This window comes from Cryptomeria japonica, chromosome 1 (genome assembly GCF_030272615.1).
Source record: "Cryptomeria japonica chromosome 1, Sugi_1.0, whole genome shotgun sequence".
In the NCBI taxonomy this organism is placed as follows: domain Eukaryota; kingdom Viridiplantae; phylum Streptophyta; class Pinopsida; order Cupressales; family Cupressaceae; genus Cryptomeria; species Cryptomeria japonica.
In genome coordinates, this window is record NC_081405.1 from 379,124,909 (window position 1) to 379,150,859 (window position 25,951).

The 25,951-nt window shown below is 37.1% G+C and overlaps 1 protein-coding gene across 1 annotated transcript in view; it reads left to right on the top strand.

Annotated features, from left to right (window-relative positions):
• The window catches only part of LOC131070900 (probable alpha-amylase 2), a 229,350-nt gene that overhangs the window by 132,857 nt on the left and 70,542 nt on the right, over positions 1–25,951 (top strand). Inside the window, exons 7-8 of the mRNA XM_058006569.2 lie at positions 24,119–24,264; positions 24,382–24,500. Coding sequence (XP_057862552.2) covers positions 24,119–24,264; positions 24,382–24,500 — 265 coding nt within the window. The remainder of the gene's footprint in view (positions 1–24,118; positions 24,265–24,381; positions 24,501–25,951) is intronic.

Consider the following 25,951-nt stretch of genomic DNA (forward strand, 5'->3'; position numbering starts at 1 on the left):
GATACCTTTAGTAGTTCATACAGTGGGAGGGTAATTTTAACCTTCTTGAGCTCTTCCAATACCATCATAGCTAGTCTTTTCATTTCACTTCTTGGCGGAGGAGGCACATTCTGTGGCCTATAGTCTTGCGCATTTTGTGGATACTCTGGATTATTACTAGCTTGGGGATCTGGAGGAGTAGAGAAATTGTTTGGAGGGATCGATGTTGTCAGAGGTTCTTGATTTCTCTAATTCCTTTGGTATACCCTCGGACCTATACCTCCTGAGGACTGGTGGAATACTTCTTTTATCCCCTCAACTAGGACGCTGTTATTCAAGGGTGGGAAATAATACTCTGAGTCTTCAACAGGTTCATTTGCTGATGTAGGTGGAAACTGGGGGCCAGGAAGTACCATTGGTCCATTAGCCGATTCTGGTGGAAATCTCCCATTCTGAGCTTGGTTATCTTCTCCTCTTGGTAAATGTTTGTAGCTTTCCACAACCATGGCTTGATCATACCGGGTAGTCGGGACCATTTCATATCCTGTTGTAGGAAGATTTTCAGGTGGATCATTGCTTCGCATCTCCTGCTGGAATATGTCGGCAGCAATTTTGAATTCGGGACACTGCAACTCAGAATGTTGGTTTGTATTGTGGAGCCTACACCAGCTGGACAAGGCCGCCTCTGCTAGAAACACTTTACTGGTAGGATGATTTTCTTGATTCTGCGAACTTGATGGGTTGTCTAATGGCGTCACCACGTTTCCATTATTAGGGGCTATATTCCATGTTCTCCTTTGAAAGCCTTGATTATTGTTCCCCTGATAGTTATTCCTAAAACCCTAATTATTATTTCCTTGGAAATTTTGATTGTTTGCTTGTTGACCTTGGTTGATCCTTTGCATACTTTGAAGTTGATTATTTTGGTTTCTCAAATGAGTTACCTTAGTTGACAGCTTCTTGACTTGTTCAATCAACTCCTTCATTTCGTCTGTTTTATCATCTACCAAACATTAGGATAGGATACCCGAAGGTATTCTGGTGCAGGAGCACCTAGCTCATTCTCAGCTTCTTTTTCATCTCAGGTTTGATTTGTGTTATTTTAAGTTGGAAAGTTGTTTAGCATGCTTTTTGAAGTTGTTCTAGGTTGTTTGGATGAGTTTTGAACTCATTGTGTGGTTTTGGTTTCCTGTTTTCAACTTTTGCTCAAAATTGCCAGTTTTGGTGTTGCCTGGCAAAATGTTGTAAAAAGTGAGTTTTTAGTGTGTTTTTGTTTTTGAAAAGTTTTAGACATGTTTTATGTTTGGATTTAAGGTATAAGAAGTGTTGTTAGATGATGGTTAGTTTTGGAGGTCAATCTTGCATTTTCTAGGCACCAAAAGTTGTCATTTAGGCATCAAAATGTCAAAATTAAGTGCCTTTGGACATGTACCTGTCCGTATAGGAGGTTAACCAACTTGGAGAGGTATTTAAACTCCTGTTTTAACTTTTGTAAGGGTTGATCATTCGAAGTTATGAGAAGTTTTGCAAACTTGCACTAGTTTTTACTTGGTTTTCTCTAGTTTTTGGCTCCATGTGAACAACAGTCCGTACACCTGCTGTACTTTTCCGTTTTGTTCTTGTATTTTCTGATTCTAACATGTTTTCCTAAACTTTTCCCTTTGGTGGCATTAAATTTGATTAAGTTTTGAAGTTGTAGCAAAATTGTTTTGATTGCACAGTTTCACTGCCCAATCTAAGAATTTGGGCAAGAATGCTTGACCAACTTGGTTTCTTGGAGTCTTAAAGTGTTCATGGCTTCTCAAGAACCAGTTGGTCAATTTGTACATTATGTAAATATGAGTTTTGGTTTTAAGAGTGCAGGTACAAGGTGTTTTGTGGCCATGGAGCCCTAGGCAAGTAAGCCATTTGGCTAGGGTCTTTGCACAAGTATGATGCTTTGCTCTCCCATAGCATTTGCATCCTTTTGGTGAACAGACATATGTGTTGTCTAAGTGTTGTGAGAAAGCAAAGAGACTTCCTAAGTCTGGAAGAGGAAGGTTACATGTTTCAGTTTCATGAATTGTAAGCCAAAACAGGGAGTCATTGTTTGGTAGTTGTTTTCTTTCCTAGTTTGCTCTCCACCATTCATTGGTGTGAAAACCTCTGTCCATACTTTGTTTTCTTGTAAACAAGTACAAGAAAGGAGTAAGCCCTGCTCTTGGGTAATGTAAAAGCCAAGATCAAACAATGATCTCCTTAGGCAAAAAAAAAAAAAATGTAAAACGCCCAGCAGGCTGCCACAGTCAAGTATGACTGATTTTTGTATATTGTTGAAGTTGTAAATGGATTTTCTCCTCTTCAAATTGCAGGTATGAAGGACTTCATGTATGAAGAAGACAGATAATTTCTTATAGAGCACAAACAAACCTTCAAATATGTGTTTTAACATTGCAAAGTGCAGGTCCAAAATGGAAAAACAGTGAAAAGAGGAAAAGCGCAGTCCCATTTACTTGACAGTGAACTATTTACCATTTGTACTTGCCTAATGCCTTTTGTGCAGGGCAAATTGGATTCCTTCTTGTCTCTAATGTCGTTTATGTTCATATGCTTTTGTTATAATTGGAATTTTGCAAAACAAAAGTGCTTGTGGAAGGCAAAAGTGTAAAGTTGTCAAATGTTGCATTTCCTTTGTATGCATATCATGAAAATCTTGGTCTTCACTTTGTGAGGTTTAAACCTTTTTGGTTATGGTCTTGTTAGCCAACAGCAAGGTAGAAATAGGTGTCTTTGAATCATTTTGAGGTTCCCAAGCTTGAAATGTGGTTTTTGACAACAAACCCTTCCAAAACCCTCCTTTTATGCCCATTTTTGGGACAGTCATGGAGAAGGACTTAGGGACCCCCAAACTTGATGAATCTTCAAGAACTCCCAAAAGGGTATCCAAAAATATAAACCTTTCAGTCTAGAAGTCCATCGCTTGAACAGGGTGAGCACAAAACCCCAAAAGGAGGGCTAATTGCTTGTAGCCTTTTTAGGCCTAAAAATTGAATTTTGGTCAAATCGGGTGCACGAATGGTGAATGAAAAGCACAAAAGACATCAATGCCAGTTGAAACAAGTTGTCCTCACATGAATTTGACATCTTTTGTGGGACAGACCCCAAGAACATAGTTTTAGCAAGCCAGAGTGGTTATGGGGTTGAAGCCTTTCAACATACAAGAGGTCTTGACTTAGGGAGGTGAAACAAGAGGAAGTTTGAGATGGTCTATGAACCTTTGCACTCTGATTACAGCAACAAATCCTTGAAAACAGTAAGGTCCTATACTTAGTGAACATATAAGTCACTTGAGCATTCCACTTGCACTGCCTCCCTATCATATTCTATCCTCTCCTGAAAAATCACTACTGATTCCAAGGTCTATATGTGCGAACGAGCAACTTTAGTGGAATAGCTTCTTGCGTAGTGTATGCTGAAATTTCAAGGGGGACTTACGTTTGACAAGTATCTTGAACTGCTGGACTTAGACGGATTTAGCAATTTTAGGCTCTTCTTTTTTTGGGGAATTTTCCGGGATTTAGACTTTCAAAAGAAAGGGAAAAAGAGATAGGGTTTAGGAAGGCTAATCTAATCCTACGAATTTCAGAGACGGTATCAACTGGGTGCTTTCGAGAAACCAAACCTTGCTTCGCCACACTAGGGACAACTACACAAGGCCGGTGCAATCTTCAATGGGTTGTGCTTATGATCGAGATGTTGGGATGCACAGGGGATGGGCTCAGACTAACTTTGCACGGTAGAATGGAAATCATCCATTTACCAAAAGTATGAGCAGAAATACATCATCAATTGACACTTATCAAATCCTTCATTCAAATTAACAACAATGAAAGCAAATCTAAATTAATTCTAACTAAGTGTTGAGGCAATTGAAACCATGCAAATCATTCAAATAATAGAGATTACAAAGCAGCGCACATGCAATATATTATCTGGAAATGACCTTAAGCAACAATACATCAAAAACCTCACCCTTTTTAAATGAGAGGAGGCAACCTTATATAGTTTCTCAAAAATAAATGAATGGCCGAGATCAAACAGTGATCAAGGGCCAAGATTGAAAGTCCTAAACCCTAATTAGGGTTTCCCGAAATACTTTCAGTTTAAACAAATGAAAGAGTGACAAGTGGCGCAGCTGCTAATTTTACTGAGGTGAGTGGCCACTTTCCTCTTTCAGAGATTCAACGTATCTGGACACAATGAGCTTGACCTCCTCCATGGTGATACTTGGCAAACCGCCAATCTGGAAGTCGATGAGGTCCACATCGTCGGCGCATGTAGCAAGGATGCCTTCCCACTCCACTGCTTGGGTGAGGAAGTTGTCATCGATGGAGAGGAAGTTTGCAATCTTTGAAAGATCGCCTTTGTCAATCATCCCTGAATCTCGAAAGAAGCTCGCCTGAATCCTGGCTCTCAGGTTCTCTGCTTGTAAATGCTTCTCCCCTAGGCTTTCCTTCTTTCAGATCTCTGACGCCACACGGAATACCTTGCCCAGGATCTTTCTAACACTTGCCTTTGTCTCAAAACACTTGGTCTCGGATTTCTTCAAAACCTCAATCCGAGTGACCAGAGCATAGTACCACGTGCCGAAGTCATACCTGTCTCCTATCTGTATGATGCCTGCATCCACTAAGCTCCTCTTTGACATGCCTCGGATAACCTTTAGGTGAGGGAGTATTTCATTCTGAATTTCATCCACTTCTTCCCAATTGGATGCTAGATCCTAAATACGATCAATCAACAAAGAAGTTGCCTCATGTGCCGATACTAAGTTTTCTACCAGGGTGTCAGCATGCACCGAAGCGTCTGAAATCCATTCCTTTCCTTGAGTGTAGGAGCCCTTCATATCATCATAGTCCTTCATTGATCCCTGCTGAAGAGGCTGTGGTGGAGTAGCCGGGACTTCATGGTTGAGCGGGCTGGTAAGATGGAGAACATACTTCTTCCACTGTTGGTTCTCTTCTTCCACTTTCTTCCTCTTTTCCTTTTCACGAGCCAGCCTCGTCTTTAGAACGTTGCAGGAGTCATCAAAATATTGGATCTCTTGGTCCTGGGTAGGCTTACCCATCTCTATGGTGGTAACCTTGTAATCATCTGCGGTGACATTGTCCCTAGTCTTCCCTTCTTTGGGCACCGCTATCTAGACTGTCCTGAATCCGGCACTGTCTCTCTGAATCAGAGAAAACTTCCTGGCTAGTTTGGGCGGTTTAGCTATAGCAGGTTCATTCACCTTCTCCAGGAATGTTGCGGTGACCTCCTCGGTTGAGTGGGCCTCCTTGGGAACCTTGGCCTTTATCCTTGCTCTCAGCCAATCCAGAATGGTTGATTGTTCTACAGTGTTCCGATCAAACTCATCATCTGCCTCTCCTGGGTTTGCTGGTATGCCATCCAAGAAGATTGTAGGTGCTTCAATTTGCCCCCTGTCTGGACTTCGGAAGACCTTTTCCACCACTTCCTCAACTGGTTGGGAAAGCTCTCTTACTTCATCATCAATCACACAGATGTTCATCTCTTGCCCCCCAATTGCACTCTGATCAGGCGCAATGGAAGCAACACTTAGGATGGAGTGACTTTCGCTGGATTCTCTTCTCTCACCTACAACCCTTTTCCCTGTGACCTTTGTGGAGCTTCCACCCAGCTCCTTCCTCTTTCGAGACCCAACACTTTCTGGATTTCGAGCATCACAGGCGGAGGTACAAAGGTCGACGGACGAAGTATCATCTACTCCCATTAATTCATAAGTCAAAGTCATACCTTTGGCCTTTAACTGTTTTGTCTTTTCAGACGTCCACCACCTTGAGTACTCAACCACCGACCTCATGAGGTCTGCTAGATCCAATTTCTCTCCCTCTGTCCAATCTATTAAGACTAAGGGTTCATTCTTCATCTTTTCAAAGCCCGGTTGCTGAAGTTCTAGGCTTTCTTCTACCTGATCAGCAACTCTGAATACTTCCGTTGCTCTCACCATACTCAAAGGAATTCTTGACCAGAACCTCTTTCGGATCTCGAAACTATCGGCTGCATTAGCCTAGTAGTCTTCTAGATCTTCTTTATCCTATGGAATGGATCGAAATCTTTTCTTGCCTTGTATTGATAGAAGGGATACCAGGCCAGTTCTTTCTTAGCGATGGTTGCAGCCTGTGATGATGGGCATGTTTCCAGCCCCATTACCAATTGTAAGTGAGGACGTCCCTGCCTTCTTCTGCTTATCCCTTTGAATCACTATATACTCCTCCAATTGTCTCACAACCTCGAGCAACACCACTCGGTTGGTAGGGTAAGCTGGAAGCTTGTATGGAGGCCCAGAGAATCCCTGAATTCGGAGGTAAGTGAACTTTGGATATTGGATGTACCAACACTCGAACCGACCGATGAAGTCCATAGACTCTTGAGAGAGCCTCTGGTGCAGGCCACCTTGAAGTGTCCGAGTAATGTGCATCAGGAAGGTATCATTCACCCTTTTGAAATGGAACTTCTCCTCCATGTGGAGCTAGGGATAGCAATCATATACTGGAAATTGCTTCTCCTTGTTCCCAACTTCTCCTCTACAAGTGAGACCTCTGTACCTGTAGGTCCTGGCCAAAGAATAAAACAAGAACTCATGAAGAAAGTCCTATTCGCCTCCAGGTTCCTTGGCTGGCTGTCTAGGTTGTCGCTGATCATCCGGGCCCAGTCTATCATTTTTACTCCATTGATTATTTCATTAATGAAATAATACATCCAGGGTTCGAATGGAGCTCCCTGAGGATTTCCTATTATTCTATTGATCAGGACAATCACGTCCCCAATGTCCTCCTTGAAGTATGCTCGCACTAGGTTCTTTCTCTGGAGTTTGGAGGCGCCCTTCCTCGGCTTGTCTAGCTAGGAATGGTTAACTATGGCATCATATTCCTCTAGGTGGTCGTGGTACAGACTGTCAGCTTCGTCCTTTGTCATATATACTATGTTGTGGTACTCAGGGATCCTGAGGGCCTCTCTGATGGCCTCATCGCTGACATTTGCCAACACTCTTCCATCAGGTGCAACAATATCCTTACCGATGGGGTTGTAGTGTTTGGCACATTCGACTACTAGTTCATTGCACTGCATGGTGGGGAGGAAGCCGGCAGTGTGCACGATACCACTCTTCATCATTTTTCGCGCAGTGGTGGTAGGCACAAGGTTGTCCAAACCAAACATTCACTTCTTAAACTCCCTCAGATTGATGTGTCCGAGGTTGGTGTTGCTGATGTTCTTCTACTTTGAAGTCATCCTCGACTCTAGAGGAGCATCTTTGTCTACCTGGAATTTCATAATGTATAAGGCCTGCAGGCAAACAATGGAAATTTTAAAGTTAGAAAAGGATTTGCAAAGTTTTGAAAGTAACGGGGCTGCGAAATGGCTAAGTGTTGGAAAATTTTCCATTTTTTATTCTCATACTTAGCCATAAAAATCGAATTTTCACCATAAAACCCTCAGTCTTAAGGTTGGTTGTGGTTACCACCAAGTGTCAAAACTTTCAAAAAATTTCATACTTAGCCAAAAAAATGATTTTCTTCCTCCAAAATTTTCGAAAAAATCATTTATTAAATTTTGGAAAATATTCAGAAAATTCACAATTTTAATTTCACCTCTGACTTGGATAGAAGTAAGGGTAGAATTTTCTCCGAAATATTCAGAAAATTCAGAAAAGTTTGGATGATTCTTCCTTGTACTAGTTGCCTTTCTCCAGAAATCTGTAAACCTTTCGCCAAAAAATATTATCCAACTTCCAGCAATATCTAGAATTGTCTCCAAATGATCTTCAAACCGACATACCTTACTAAGCTCTCCTTAGTAACTTTGAACTTCTTGGTGTAATAATGAAGTTGCTAATGAAGTATTTGTAGACAAGGTTAAATCTTCAAGTAAAACCCCTAAAATCATCCAACTCATACTTCTAATTTTAAAAAAAACTTTCCATTTTGATTTAAGTTTGAAGATATTCACAAATTCTCCAATATTCTCTTTCAAAAAAACTTTCCATTTTGAATTAATATCTCAATAATTTTCCAATATTCCTTCAATATTCTCTTTTTCTAGGAAAAAAAAAACTTTCCATTTTGGATTTATTTTGAGGATTTTTAATAATCCTTATAGATATTTTCCTCATTTTAGATTTAATTTTGAAATCTTTGTGGATTTTGTGACATAACTGGCATCTTTGTTTGACTTTTCAATGTGTAGGTGGATTTTTGAATTTTATCTCCATCTTTTTCAAATTTTGGCGGACTTTGGATACCTCTCCAAGGTATGGCGGACTTTGGTGGTATCTCCTAGATGGCCTCTCTAGCCTTGGCGGACTTTGAGGTGTGCTCCTTCATGGCCTCCATCAAGGTGAAAATTTGGCTAAGGCATGGGGCAGACTTTGAAGGTCCCTCCTCATGACTCTCCTAAGGCATGGCGGACTTTGGCCTTAGCTCCCACATGGCCTCCAAATGCATGGCAGACTTTGGAGAGTGCTCCCACATAGCTCCCAATGCATACATGGCGGACTTTGACACATCCCCTCATGGGCGGACTTTAGAGTGTTGGCCATCATTGCCTCTTCAACACATGGCGAACTTCGGGATAGCCTCATTTGCATCATGGTGGGTTTTGAACCTGCAAAAATACTTCAAAACCCTTGTTAGCCAGACATAGAATAATTTTCAGAGAAATTTCAAAATTTCACAATTTAATCTAATTTAACTGGATTAACTTGAAATTTGAAATCCAGGCCTAGGTGGATCATCTGCAGCAGCAAAAAGCCTAAAATCTAGGGATTTAGCTTTTTAGGTCAAAACTTGGATTTTTTGAGTTCCAGTCGAAGCTGGTCAATGGTACAAGTGTAAACCCTAGGTTTGCATCCCGAAAAAGCAAAAAGCCTAAACTCTAGGGATTTAGCTTTTTTAGGTCAAAACTTGGAATTTTCGAGTTCTGGTTGAAGCAGGTCAGTGGTGCAAGTGTAAACCCTAGGTTTGCATCCTGAAAAAGCAAAAAGCCTAAAATCTAGGGACTTAGCTTTTTTAGGTCAAAACTTGGAATTTTCGAGTTCCGGTTGAAGCAAGTCAGTGGTGCAAGTGTAAACCCTAGGTTTGCATCCCAAAAAAGCAAAAAGAAGACATCCCTAAAAAATAGGAAAAACTTTCTAAAAATAGCCATATCGGGGATCGGGTTGAAAATGCCAAAAACGAAACTTCCTAAAAAATAGGAAAAAGCAAAAAAGCAAACTTTCTAAAAATAGAAAGTTGTCCAAATTCGTCCAAATCGATTGCGATCTTCGTCCTTTGGCCTTTCTAAGCACTCTGGTGGTGTTCACACTTTGGAATCACATAACTTGCAAAAACTAACTTTCAATCGTCAGGGCCTGAAATGCTCTGAACTGGACAAGGCTCGGTGAAACTGCAACAAAAGGTCACAAGACACTAACAAAACCCTAGAAAGCAGGAAAATCAGAGGGTCCCCATTAGCAATGGGGCGATGTGTGAAAAAGGTCACAACAGGAGTTAGGACATCTACCGGTCCTCCAATCATGTTATTAAGTCCCATAATATACTTTCTCAGGCGAAATGTTTCATCTGATTGTAACTGCGGAACATATTTGAGTAACCGATTAAATTTCTCTGTGTACTCATTAACTGATAATTCTCCTTGTCGGAGATCTTGGAATTCTAATAGTTTTTGTTCATAGAAGAGCTGTGGCAGCCACCTCTGCCTGAACAACTCCACGAATTTGGTCCAAGTCAAACTAGATGGTTTTAGTTTTAGTTTAGCCTTCTTACTCTCCCACCATCCGACAGCTTCCCCTGTTAGCTGATAGGAACCCCATACGGCCTTTTGGGTTTCAGTGTAGTCCCTAATGTCATAATATTTTTCCATACCGGTTAGCCATGCTTCAGTGGCATCCCCGGTCACAGTTCCATCGAATTGAGGAGGTTTGACCTTCTTCATATCCTCTGATATGATGCCAATTCCAGAATTCTTTTCTGAACTTTGATTTCCGATATGAGAATATTCTTCCCTGTGTTCACTAAAGTGTTCCTACCTGCTATCTCTCTCCCTAGACTGATTTTCAGTTTCCCTACCCTCCATTTCATCCAAAAACCGGACCCTTTGTTCCAAATTCCCTATTCTGTTTTGGGTTTCTTGCATCATCGACAAGAGTCTGTCTAACTTTTTTGTTGGAGATCTAGGTATGTCAATAGGGTCACCTTCTGTCTTCCATTTGATAAATTTAGTACCTGGTGGAAAGTTTGATTTAATTATATATATATTTTAAGTATGCCCAACATAAGGTAAAATATTGATAGCAAACAACCATTCAAAAATTGCCAAAAAGATTACACACAACAAAATTTTATTTTTTTTATTCACTCCAAAATTATGTTTACATTGGATTTAACTAGTTCAAGCCAAAATTGTATTTACATTGATATATAAACATCCTATCTAAGAGTTGTTCTCATTGTCTTCATTGCACTCACTGCCCGTAATGGGCTCCTCCTGATTAGGAAGTTCAGTATAGGGTAGAAGTCTGTAGCCTGGAGTAGGCTCTTGTTGAACAACTGATGGATCTAGTTTAATTACAACAAGAACATGAACTGGTTCAGCTACTGTAATGGTAAGCAAGATTGGTTCTTCTGTTTTTCTAGTAGTTTGAACAATTCCATATATGTTTTTGGGGTTTTGCTGCTTTGCCTTTGTTTTAGTTAGTTGATTGTGTTCAGCTAGGAGGGTTGTTTTAACTTCAGCCCTTATTTCGGGCATCCATTTGCGCCTCTACTGTTTAATCCTTTCCCAAGCTGCTGCAAGGGTTTCATGATCACCCAAGGGTGCACATTGAGAATAATCATAATCTTTGTAAAGAGAATTCGCTAATTTTATGGCAAGAGGGTCTCAGACTCTTTTCCGTTTTGTGTGGATCATCATCGGCATCCTGGCAAAAACCAAAATGCCTTGATCAGTTTTGGTTTTTTTTGTTCAAGTATTGACAAGCCCAGGTCTAGTGCTGAACCTGGTGGCTCTGATACCATATGTAACATACTTAAAACTCTCAAGCATATAACAGCTAGTTCTTATACTTAAATAACAATTAAGCAAGTAACGTCTATTTTTTTTGTTTTGAAAACAAAATAGAGAACTTGAAAACTAATGCCGTTTTCATATGCAATTTTATGGTAAACAAAACAACAGAGCAGGAAGGAAAATTACTCTTTATTGAACAAATAAACATCAGCTCTTCGGAATCATGAACAAAAAATACATTTGCAATTATTTCTTATATATAAAGAAAAGACGAAGGGTTTAGAATGTACTTTTCATTTGTTATCTGGCAACTTGTCCTTCTTTAAAATTCTCTCTTAGTCATAAAGGGGAAAAAGATATCACCAGGGCGTTTATCCACCGATCCTTAGATTGTTTCCGATCCCGCTTGCTCACTTCTAACTGAAGTGGCTCGACCCTCCGCAAGGGTAAGGAGAATGGTTACGTCAAGTCATGCTGGAACTGGTGTAAGACCCTACAGTCGTAATCAATTACACCCTATAGCTGCCTACTAACTGGTATAATTCCTGACTAGGACTGTATCTGGATACTTAGAACTGACAAGCACTACATGCAGCTAGTGCACCTTGGCCAAGGGTTTGTCTACATGTTTTTATGAGGGTCAGTTCCACCCTATCCGACTTGCTCTTTTTAATTTATAAGCATTAATAAGAAAACTGGAATTTATCAGAAATTTCTTTTGGTACTTGTGAGGTTAATACTTCAATCTCACACTTACAGGTTAATCTTCTCTGACAAGTGTAAACCCCTATTTAAAAATTTACCATTCATTAGTTTAAATTTCACTTCAATTTTCTTGCTGTGGCAGAGGTTCCTACTGAATGGTATTGATTAAATTATCATTTTTTTAATTATATTCTCTTAATTTCCTTGCTGTAGCAGAGGTTCCTCCTGAACGGTAAATGAATTATAAAGGAAAACTAGTACTCGCATTTACAAAAGGACTCCTTCAGGAGAAAGTATGTAGAAATTAGGTTGGAAAGAACAATTTAAGAAACTTTAGTTGAGCTGCAAGAAAAATTATAACTAGCTAGACTTTTGAGGAAAATATATTTCTCAAAACTGAGACCCCTTCGTAGCTTAAGCTAAGCCTCATTGCAATAGTAAATTGCTCTCTATTGGATTAAAAAGAAAATATAAAACAAAGTCCACATGCCTGGAATGTGAGAGTATTTGCATTGCAACAGGTTAAAGCAACGTGGTTAACAGAGATTGCAACTGCAATGGCGGTTTGCTCTTCCTTCTACTGCAGATAATTTTGGATTTTCAGAGCCTTCGTTTCTTTCCTTAAGTTCTCCCGTCCATCCCAGCAATGAAGCCAGAGCTCCGAGAAGAAGTGGAAGCTGCTCTTTAAGAAGTGAATGCCGCCAATCAAGAAGTCACTCCGCCAAAACAAAGAAGATCCCTCCATATGCTCCCTTACCCTAACGTTTTACGGGAGGTAAGGCTCTAAATTTCCGCCATTTCCCATCGTGGTTCTGGAAGTCGCTCTCCTTTGATAGAAAAAAATTCAAATTTTTATAAGCTTCCAAGCCTAATACAAGCTATTCGGAAACACTCCACCATCCCGATAAGGAAACGAAATAAATAAAAGAAAAATGAATTCTAATGTGAATGGGCTTGTATTATTAAAATTAGATTTTACATTAATGAAATTAAGGTCCAAGTAAAATTAAAATAACTAAGCTATTTCTTTTATATTTTAATAAGTACATTAAGTAAAAAAGTAAAGATTATTAACATTTTCTTTTTTTTAAGGCAATCAAATTTAAGAACAAAACACCTTTATTAAAATAATTTATCAATTGTCATTATATATATATATTTTAACGTAAATATAAATGGAGTCGACTTTCGCAAGTCGAAAACATGTCTAATTAAGGTATTAATTAAGACAATAATAGAAGGTACAAAATAATGATTCCGCAACGCAAGAACAAAGGTCCGACAAATGAGCCGGAGCAAGTCGGAGATACTAATGGACATAATTTCCATGGTCCTAATAGGGAAAACTAGGTTGACAAGGTCCCACTAGCTTACATTAGGTAGTACATACCAGTTTTATAATTCATTCAATCATTGACCATAACCATTTCACTTCCCTCTTTCCCAGTAATATCTTTTTCCCCTTCTTCTAGGAGGCCGAGTCGTTCCTGCATCCACTTGTCCAAACCAAAGTAGTTAGTCCGTCATCTTGATAATTCAACCGTAACGTTTATATTTGTTAAAAACAAAAGATGAATTATAACATTACTTTACGTAAATGTGTAAATGATGTTCAATTCTCAATTCAATATGCAAGATATATTCTAGTTATATTTTATTGATCTATGTATTGTCTACTTATATGATAAATCTGATTGTCTACTTTTGTATGACAGGTGAGAGGAGCATTTTATAATTTCTATGTCCTTTTTCTTAAATGCCATATGATATATATATATATGAGAGGGGAGGATCAAGCAGTGCCTTGACCGGTCATGTCTTATGGACATGACCGATCAAGACACTACTTGATCGCACGCTTTGGTATTTAATATCAACCAGTGTTAAACATATTTTTCAGCCCGATATTAATCGGTGATCACATAACACATAACATATTTGCCAACCCGATATTAATCGGTGATCACATAACATATGACATATTTGCCAACCCGATACTAATCGAGACTTACATAACATGTTTAACCGACATGCCAATCAGTATTAATTATGGCGTTTGGTATTGCAAGGTAACCGAAGTGAATCGGTGTCTATGTTAACAGACACCAATCACTTAACTAATGATTATATTCATTAACCATTGATCGGTGCATATTATATTCGGAGTCATACTAATCAGTATATGGTTATATTAATGCTTCGAATGTTTTCCTTAACACCCGATATCAATCGGTGTGAGTTTATTACATCTCCCAGATAACAAGCGGTTCAAGCATAATCATTAAATACTAATTGATGTTCAGTTTACCGATAATCATCAAATCGGTTTTGCGATGGTTATCCTGATTTGCTAATCGGTGAATGCAACTAATATAATAGATTATCACATCGGAATTCTATATAAATAAAGAATGCTTATCAATTGAGGGCATGATGATATTCATTTGAGTAATCGATAGGATAAATGATTGAATGAGAGACTTCATTTATCTCTCATTCAATCATTTATCTTACTGAAGCTATCATGCATTAACACTCCCTCTTAGCTAGGTAAGATAAAAGCAAACAATATATTCAAGCATCACAATTCAAATCATAGTTAGCATTCTCCACTCAATCTAACACTCTAGAAAATTATATCACCTAATCACATGATATAACCTAAACACGTGATACAAATGTCCATCACGTAAATCTTATGATGACAGGATATCACCTAAGCATGTGATATCAATATTGTTTAAACACGCAATCTTTAAGGATAATCATAAATTCTCATCTTATCCAAGTTGTGGTATGTGCAAAAACACCTTATACAAATGTCATATCACCTAATCACATGATATGAAGTATCACCTAGACACATGATACAGATGTCCATCACATCAATCTTGTGTTGACAGGATATCACCTAAGCATGTGATATCAGTATTGCCTAAACACGCAATACTTCAGGATAATCATATGAGAAAGATTTAAATTCTCATCTTATCCAAGTTGTGGTATGTGCACTAACACTTCATATGAATGTTTTACCACAACACAATCATGGCTTCATCCATGATCCACCAGAGATCCACCATGATAACTGGTTTGGACATTATAAGATCGTCACCTTATAATGTCACCATACAAGTGTTCATTATCTTGAGAGATCGTCGTCACCTCTTAGATATGAACCTAGGGGATAAAATCCAAAAATGTCCTGTCATGACAAAGAAGTTTACACGTTAAACATGCAAATATAGATTACAAAGCAAATTACCTTTCTATCATACCTAAACCTTTTCTGAAGTGATCAACCTTCACTCTGAAAGAGGTTTGGTCAGAATATCTGTAGTTTGATCTCCAAGGGAAAACCCTTCTACTCGAGGGAGAAACACCCAACATAAAAATGTCTTCTTTATATATCAAATATGTCTAGCAATAATGCAAGATACGGGCCCAATATATATTGCTTCACTCCTTGAAGCAAACTTCACAAGAACAAATTTGATTGGCCTTCTTCACAGGATCGATCTGCTCTAACTAATATATAAACTGCTCTTCACATAAATTGAATGGATCAGAGAATGAGTTTGCATCTTCTATATATATGAGGGAGGCACCCTTTCACAAGGGGTTGGTCCTCAATGACACCATCTGTCTCTTCACAAGGGTGGCCACTACAACATCAACACTCCCTCTTAGCTAGGGAGGAATCCTTGTTAATAATATAGTTATGAAATGACATCCACCATGCCTACTCCTAGAGGGTGGAACACGATTCATCATGGTACCCAACATGATGACATTCATCATGGCTATTCCTAGAGGGTGGAACATGGGCCTTCTCCTTAAACTTCTCCCTCACAGAGAAGAGTGTATTAACAAGGGCTTTCTCCTCAAACTTCTCTCTCACCGAGAAGAATGCATTAAGCATATCTTCCTGATGGTGTGGCTCCCTCTGAGCCTGATATCAACCTTCTGACCTCCTTGTCTAAGGTTGCTTTTGATGAAATGTTAGACTCCCTCTGAATCTGATATCAACCATCTGACCTGCTTGTCTAAGGTTGCTTCTGATGAAATGTTAGACTCCCTCTGAATCTGATATCAACCATCTAACCTCCTTGTCTAAGGTTGCTTTTGATGAAATGTTAGACTGCCTCTGAATCTGATATCAACCATCTGACCTCCTCTTCGAAGAACCAGATCGCAAGGACAAACTGTATGGGTTCTTCTTCTTCGATAAATACTTACTGCCATCAACTCAGTCCTATGACTGCAAGCATCGAGTTCTTTCTCCCTTGAATGAAATCTCTTATGCTTCTTGGTTTGTCTTTTCTTTATCTCGAAAGATCACCTGCAAAACATGACTTATAGAACTCTGGTATGTACTTAGCAAATTCACCACTAGTAGCATAAACAAGAGCCCCTATGGTCAACGTTGCTTCCTCATGGACTGTTGCACTTCTGCAGGCAAATACTTGTTTATAGATGGAAATGTGAAATATCAGAATCTCCACTAAAGTCCCCTCCATATTCTTCCTGAATTCTTCATCACAAATAGTACATCAAAGCTCTATAGCCTAAAGAGCAACAAGCTCTTCATCACTTTTAACTGCTTTTGTTGAGATTCCAAAGAAGTCCTGCATGTAAGGGGCAAGTTTCTCATAGTATGTTGAAGAAATTGAAACAAGATATTCAAATGCAGCTTGTCGTGTGTGGACACCTACTGACAATGTTTGATTCACAAATAACACGCATAATGTAATTGCATGAATTAATAACAACATAGGAAATTCATGACCATTAATCAACCATGGATTACTTATCTCTTTGTTTATTAGTCTTCCTCGCAATCCAACAATTTTTCATTCCTGATTCTTTGCACTTGAAGATTTAGATCTCATTTGATGGCTTCTCTTTGATACACATGCTTTTAGTTGTTGTGTTCATATGACATAACCAGGATCTGTGAGATGTTGAGCCCATATGCCACGTACAAGACACTTAGCAGTATCAATGTGGCATCGATCTTCCTCAATAATCTTACCAGCCATGCATTCAAATGAAGACCCTTCTCTGCAAATCTGTACATGCTATGGAAAGAGAGTATCAAATTGGATTTGTTTACAGTAAGACCGTCGCTTCTCATGTCGCTCTCTCACTGGCAAATATATGAGTATTGTTTCCAATGTTGTGGCACTAGCGCCAAACAACATTAAAGATAAACCTTAATGCCCAATCCAATAGATGGAACTATTAATCACAAAAACTTGCTAAGTGATTCGATACACAGACAATCCATCAGCTCTATGTCAGATCGAGATCTTGCCGCCTCCCTTGAGCTTTCGTTGTTGATCAATTTTTATTTTTTATTTTTTTTATTACTACAGAAATTTGTTCTAGTTTCATAAAGACATTTGTGACTGCATCTTGCCTACATGTAATTGCATTGTCTAGCGGTATCTGTTTCCGGTCATCTTGAACGTCTACTTCAGCTCCTTTTTCAAAAACAAATGAAACGTATTTGCGTGACCCTGCCGAGAAGACAAGATGAAGAGAAGTCTCTCCACATTGCATTGCTTTGCAGTGTCTGCTTGGAACATGGAAGATCATCTCTTCCGCATTTTGATGCTACATACTCTATCATCTTTGTAGCACAACTGTATTCGTAACTGTGTTCACGAGGTGTGTGTACTATGGCATCGCCTCTGCAAAAACAGTCTGCGATAATATCCATCAACTTATGTATCATTACTCTATGAATGTGATAGACCTCTTCATGCGGCATGTTCGAACCCATCCTCGTACAGAAAGGTACTTAACAAGATAATATTGTCTCATGGTAGGAATGCCTGACAATTGATCATACAGTCGTTGTTGTCTGATGATAACAAGGCACTGCGAACAAGTGTTCATCCAGAGTGCACTAGTTACTCCTTTGATTTTATGGATAGTTAGAGACACATATTTGCCATCAAACTTTGACTTGCAACCTTCCTTATTGCCTTGTTCGATTTACAAAGAATCGCTCCCTGGTGATTCCACAAAGAACTTGGCTCTTAATGTGCAAACTGCAATTGATTCCTTGAGAGTAGAGTCGATCTTCTTTAATATCCAGATTGCATTAGAATAGGCAATCGGGATATCCAAATCACCACGCTTAAAGAAGTTTCGACCTAGACAAGGAGTTGTCTGATTGCTTCAACAAATCTGATAGGATCTTCAAATCTGATGACGTTACCCATTAGAAGAATTTGATGTTGAATATATGCTTGTTTGAATTTTCCACAAAATTGAACAGCCTTAGGTTCGATTTAACTTGGCTCTGATACCAGGTAATGATGTTCAATTCTCAATTCAATATGCAAGATATATTCTAGTTATATTTTATTGATCTATGTATTGTCTACTTATATGATAAATCTGATTGTCTACTTTTGTATGACAGGTGAGAGGAGCATTTTATAATTTCTATGTCCTTTTTCTTAAATGCCATATGATATATATATATGAGAGGGGAGGATCAAGAAGTGCCTTGACCGGTCATGTCTTATGGACATGACCGATCAAGACACTACTTGATCGCACCCTTTGGTATATAATATCAACCGGTGTTAAACATATTTGTCAGCCCGATATTAATCGGTGATCACATAACACAACATATTTGCCAACCCGATATTAATCGGTGATCACATAACATATGACATATTTGCCAACCCGATACTAATCGAGACTTACGTAACATGTTTAACCGACATGCCAATCGGTATTAATTATGGTGTTTGGTATTGCAAGGTAACCGAAGTGAATCGGTGTCTATGTTAACAGACACTGATCACTTAACTAATGATTATATTCATTAACCATTGATCGGTGCATATTATATTCGAAGTCATACTGATCGGTATATGGTTATATTAATGCTTCGAATGTTTTCCTTAACACCCGATATCAATCGGTGTGAGTTTATTACATCTCCCAGATAACAAGCGGTTCAAGCATAATCATTAAATACTAATTGATGTTCAGTTTACCGACAATCATCAAATCAGTTTTGCGATGGTTATCCTGATTTGCTAATCGGTGAATGCAACTAATATAATAGATTATCACATCGGAATTCTATATAAATAAAGAATGCTTATCAATTGAGGGCATGATGATATTCATTTGAATAATCGATAGGATAAATGATTGAATGAGAGACTTCATTTATCTCTCATTCAATCATTTATCTTACCGAAGCTATCTATGCATTAACAAAATGAACATCACAACATTTCATATATTTATAATATTCGAAAATAAGAAATAAAACCATTTTCAACTAGGGCATCATTTAGGCTAAACCACTATCTCTAGCATTCAATACCATTTAGGGCATCATTGAAAAACCGAATACCTTTGTTAGCAAAAAAACCAAAATCTTGTAGGGCATCAAAACCATTGTCTCTGTAACTAGTATCCATCTAAGGCACCAACACAACTAAGTATCAAAATAAGAGTATATAGGAGGGGATGTGACACTATTGGCATTTACAATGCATTTCAGGGACGAGAACTTCCAAAGGAGGCACACTAGCCCAAGTCACCTTTGGCATCGAGCGAATTGGTTCCTTCAGGGGACACACTATCAAGCTTGTCGTTATCAAGATTTGTAATTCCTTCTTAATGCTCTTTTAAGTTGCCCAGGGTTTGGTCAAGTTTAATGGCAATCATCTCAAGTTTCCCATAGATATCTGAATCTTTTAGCTTGGGGAAATGAAACATTGACAACTAGATACTGCAATCCTCAGAGGCTCTATTACATCTATTTTCATCATAATAAACACTACAGAACTAATCTTTTCTTCTAAACCATTTGACAATATGGAGGAAGATTTTCATTCCTTCAATGTCAACACATTTTGATGTTACATTCATCTCTTTAATTTATGGGCTTTTTGAGTACTTAATGTCCCCACTCTGAAATATAATTTAATAATAAATAATAATAATAAAAATAAAAATACAAAAAGAATAAAAATAAAAATAAAAATATAACAGAATATAATTAAAATTAATGATGGTCAAAAGGCATGAAATGATAAATTGTGACTCCCCCAAATATGAGGTATAAAAGGGAGAAGAGAATTCATTTGAAGGGGGGATAATTTTGGAAATCAGAAGTGCAGATCCGATTTAAATAGGAAGTGCAGATCTAATTGTGAAAGGTTGTGTCCCTTCCAAAGGGGCAGAAACAATGAAGAGTTGCACTCTTTCAAAGGGTGCTAATGGTGAAAGGGGGTGTCTCTTGCCAAAGGGCATACATGATGAAGAGGTGTGACCTCTCCCTCACATTGAGAGATATGAAGGAAAGGAATCAAAATCATCCAGTGGGAACAGCATCAATCAGATCAGATCAGAACTGTTAATAAGTTACAGGCAGTAACATCCTTGTTAGTGGCAGCCTCCAACTAGGAATTCGAACATAATCCAGGAGGAAAACAATTAGACCAAGGCAAGTAAGAGTTGGAACATAAATCCAAGAACAGAACAAACAGATCAAGGAAACACATAATAGAAACATCCAATAATCTTAGAAAAGGGGAAATTATGGAAAAGAGAAGAATAAAGGCGAAACCCGTTCGAACCATAAAAAGATATCAGTTCGGATCGTAGCAGAAAACAAAAAGCAATCTACAGCAGATCGAAGGCATCACTTGTGCCAGCAACCAAGCATCAACACAAATCGTATTAGTCAAGTCTGCAGAAGCAAGTACTAAGGTGTTTGTCTTTCCTTTTGGGTGTAGGTTGTCCTTCCAGGACTATACTCATGCAATATAAGGTACGTGTCCAACCTTAATCCCACTTATATCATTCATGATTTTCTTGATTAAGAAATAATTACATTGTAGTATTGAAATAACGATTTGTTTCAAATAATCAGAAGAGCAATTGTCTCCTAAATAATCAATTTAAATCATAAATGTCTCGAAAGATTCGAAATAGATTAATTATTATTAAAACTGGCCTATATCTAGTAGGGGACATTACAAGTACCCATTGCAATTCCCATACAGTTTAGCATTGTAGATGTTGCCGGGAATAATCATTATGTTATGTTGTTATATTATGTTTATGTTGTCGTCGGTAATAATGAGTTACGGCGGTCAGTTAGTTAGCCGATGGGTAGGTAGTTGGAGTCGCGACGGTTGTGTCGTACCCCTTCGGGTATTATATATTGTGTACCTTTTCTTCGAAAGGAGCAAGTTAGTCATGTCAGATGTAATGTTATAAGCACTTATTGTACATGGACTGTGGAATTAATACAGAGGCTGGTTATTTAATATATTTCCATTATGTTCTGTGCATTTACTTTCTGCATTTAACCGTTTACCCGAGAGGGCAAACAGTAGATACTTCCAGTGGACATTATTTGTGGAAGTAGGAAGCTGGGGATTAGTTGAACAATTTATACAAATCGATATTGTGGGATGTTTCAACCATATTTGGCACGACAAATTGTTAGCAGTACTCTCCCATTATATATCTGATCACGCATTCCTATTCCTTATCCTAGATTTTCTAACCGTTGATATCTTCAATCAGGAGGGCGTGAACTGTGGGAATAAAGTCACGGAAAGTAATCAGAAATTCCCGTGTCAAACTTTAATTGTATGCTCGATTAGGGTTTTCACCAAGAAAATGTTCTAGCGTAATGCCTTCTTTTTTGGCTTTTCTTTTTAAAAAAATGCCCTCATACTCTATATTCTATGGGCATGATCCAGTCACTTCCAAAACTGAGAGAGTCAAACCAAAAAAAGAAAAATCAAATCCTTAATACTCTTCCTAAGGTGCCACATGAGAAATTTCTTTAAAGGTGCGGTAGGATGTAATGTGAGAGGGATAATACCATCTTAAAAAGCTAAGAGAATTCTAATAAATCTCCTTTTCTTTCAGTGGGATCCCTTAATTATAAGAATTTTTTTTAAAAGTAGAATCTTTCCCTTAATTAGACTAAATCATCTTACCTAATTATAATTTATTTTTTAAAGTAAAAATAATAAGATTAAATCATTTCTTAGTTTTATTAAAATAATTATATTTCCTAAAAGACTAAGGAACTAGTTGAAAATTTTGACCTGGTGATGCTTAGGGTTCACATGCTTGCACCACTATTTAAACTTTTTTTTTGGCCACCTTTTTGTGCATTTCATATTCTTATATAGAATTTTGGTTTTGCCAACATTTAGTATAATCCCTTTTTGTGTGGGGAAAATGTCCAGATAGCTGTACTTATGACAAATTTCAAATTTCTTCTACATTAACTACGAAAAATTGTTATCTTTTGATTTAATTATTAACCTACATTTTGATCCAAATTTTGCCAATTTCCTGACAAATTTTATCTATTACCATAGCAGTAGAAATTATCAATTGATCCCATTAAATATTATATAAATATTAATTTTAGTTATAGATATATATTCAAATTCTTCTTTGTAATATAATCTAACTTTAAATCTAAAAACAAATAGAATAATATAATTTTAATTATGACAATAGAATATTTATTATTTCTAGAGTCAAAGCTAAAAATATTTCAAAATAAAACTCTAAAAAATTTATAGTCAAATTCAAAAACATTTCAAGTACATTATTTTTTTATTTTTTTTTGATCGGTAATAGGCCGAAGCCGATAAGATGTACATACCCTACCCCCTATGGGATTTGAACTTGTGACCTCTCTTTCAAGAGCACAAGTTTTCAACCACTAGGCCAACTCAGGCTGTACATTTCAAGTACATTATTATTATGCTGTCTTATATTATTATTAAATTATTATTAGTATATTAAAATTACCTTTTTAATTACTATTTTTTTGAATAATCATTTGAACATCATAATTATTATTTTTATCATTATATTATTATTATTACAATGTAAATATTACAGTGTTTAATTCAGAATTAGAAATATTTTGAAATAATATCATAAACTTTGAAAAACATAAAAAAGTTATGAATATCGTTGTCCAAGTTTAATAATTTTGTGTTTCCAATATTTATGTACATTATGCATTTTTTACTTAAATCTTGCATTTATTTTACACATCCTAAGTGGCGTCTCTGAGAAGTCTTCAACACCTTCAGAAATAAATGACATGAAATATTCCTCACTACATCTCGGCATCGGGAACAAAGAAGACATCCAAAAATAAATGTATTTAATGTACCCAACTCTGTGAATTAATCATCTCTACACATCATGATGAATATGTTATATTGTACAAGCATTTTCTATAATTTATAGTTCTAATTAAATTTACACTCATCCATATTTAGCATATATTACTATCGGCCTAACCATTGCACCTCTATTTTGGTGCAAGCGCTAGTTTATCTATTTTTTAGATCAAAATGAATATTAATAATTGTAGTTCAGGTTGAGTTTAAATTTGTTGTTGCTATCATGCTATTTCATTAGAATGCGTATGTTGCCAAGGTGCTGGATGAGAACCTTTTGTTACAGCTGGAACAGTTTTCTTAAGTGCAATTGGATTAAGGAAGAACTATTTTGGGCATTAATATTGTGTATATCCTTTGGTTGAATTTAACTTTTCAAGAAGACCTGAATAAACACATCACTTAACAATAAGTTCTTAGATGCTTTTGAGTTATTTAGTACATATTGTCGGTATTGGTTAGATGTGCATGGCATATTATGTAAGCAATGATCTTGACCTTACCGTGAGTAGCTAGTAGAAATTCATGCAACCTTATGGAAAAATAACCTTATTGCTCTGGTTGTGAATAAATGTGAGTTCATTATTTGATTCCTAATGGGTGTTCACTGAATTTTGGCTTTCAATAACAATGAGCATAATGTGTAGGCCATCACATAACTCATATCGGATCTATCTGTAATCATTCTTATTATGTATCTTAAATTATTCCAGCAATGATGATTTTGTACATTTTTTGATCTGTTGAAAATATTTATCATGATGAATGTAATAGTTTAGAGTCTCATGTATAAATTTGTTTACCTAAAAAATATCATGTAAATAGATAAAATAGCTTAAGCAAATGTTTAGTGCATTAGGCTAAATAGGAAATATTCAACATCAATCCAAGGGTCTACATAAAAAGAGAACCGGATGATGATCTTCTTGTTATAGGATAGTAGGAACAAATGCAGCAAGTTTTCAATTCAGTCCTTTTTATTCAATCAGATTTTACTTGGATCGTTCCATTTTATTTGTGCAAATCCAAATATTAAGTACTACCAATCATATAATATGGTGTCCATATTATCTATTCAACACAAAGCTGACTTTAAAGGTTGCACAATCTGTTCTGTATGATAATTTATTTGTTAATCATCATATCCCTAGGGCAATTGGAGCACAGGAGATAATTTCCATGGAGTACCAAATATTGACCACACCCAGGATTTTGTACGCAATGACTTAAAAAACTGGTTACAATGGCTCAGGAAAAGTGTTGGTTTTCAAGATTTCCGATTTGATTTTGCTAAAGGGTATGATCACGAGCATTTTTATTTCCATGTTTTATGACATTATTATATGGTCCAGTTCACAATGTTATGTTATTCATGAACTCAGCATTTTGAGATGTGGACTGCTTTCGTTTACAGTTTTGCAGCAAAATTTGTGAAGGAATATATTGAGGCAGCAGGACCAATGTTTTCTGTAGGGGAATATTGGGATTCATGCAATTACAGTCCTCCTAGCTATCATTTGGATTATAACCAAGGCATGCCTTTTCCAACCTGGCTTTATATTTCATCACTATTTGTTAAATATTAGCTAGTTGCAGGCTGCATAGAAGTGCATTTTACAATATTTACAAAGACAATGCTATTGCAAGTATTTATTCCGTTTCACAATCTAATCGTAATATTTAATTTGAAATTGAGAACCTGAGTACTAGGAAATAAGAGGGGTTGATAATTATGAAGGTTTCGTGGTTGACATGAGAGAGAAACAGAAGCCATATGAAAGAGTTTTAGAGAAGTAGTTTTCTAGTGTGATATCAAGATCTATTTTCTAATGTTCTTTATAGATTTCTTGGATACGTGCATATTTAATATTTTGCATATGAGATACACACCTGTGCACTTAGAAGAGGACTCTGTCTAGTAAGCCTCTAAGGTCATTAAAAGTAGAAGTCTTCTCTTATTTAGTATACTCACTTAAACGGGCAGTAAGTATGGAACTATGTAAGGCAACAAGTAAAGTAAATAAAATGACTGTCATGTATGCCTAAAATGAAATAATATAGGGCTCTGGGTTACTTAGTTAGACTTGGCTTGGTGCATTAATCTTCCCCTTTGATCACAGTAGTTCTATAGTGGGACTAGACGTCTTTTGGTGAAGCCAAGAAGGATAAAAAAGACATAATAAAGTATAAACTATTGTAGGGACTTCTTAAGACCTGGTATATGTTGTTGATGTTACTCTAGTTTTGAATCCAAAACTTGTCTTTGCAAACAATATTTCTTTGCTGAGCCTTTAGATTGTTTGTCTTTTAAGTGGCAGTGCAGGAATTTTGTTGCATAGAATCGTCTTGTGTCCATGTATAGTTTGGGGGATATGATATTTATACATATAACAATATCAACCTATGTTCAAAACTGGGCAACCACCTCAGTCAAGGTTGAAAATGTGGGCTTGACTAAGGAACAAAAATAGTGAAAAAATATCAAGTATGCTGGCTAAACCTAACCATGGTTGAGATGTCCATGGGATTCCTAAAGGGATTAGAAAAGGACAATGGGTCTTGTGAAGGAATATAAGGATGCTGATAAGTCATGCTATGGTAGAGGGGAATACAGAATGGATGGTAAATGGAAGGACTCACTAAGGTGCATCATTTAAATACTAATTCAATTTTTTCTTTAGCACCATTGTTCTAAATATTGTTGTTGTTACTATAGATTTTATTGCCATCCTTCACAAGTAACATGTGTTAATATTGTGACCTAGATCAGTAATCAGATTTCCAGCATTTAATTGTTTGCTAACATTAAGTAAACCATAAACAAGTAAATGCAAGAATGAAAACAAGAGAGCAAGAGACCAACACAAATGCCCTGGGAAAACCTCCAAGGAGGAAAAAAAAAACCCAGCACTAAAGACCCACAGGTCAGATTATGTATTCAATCTTAATTGCATCAATACAATACTTAGCTTGACTCTTCAGAT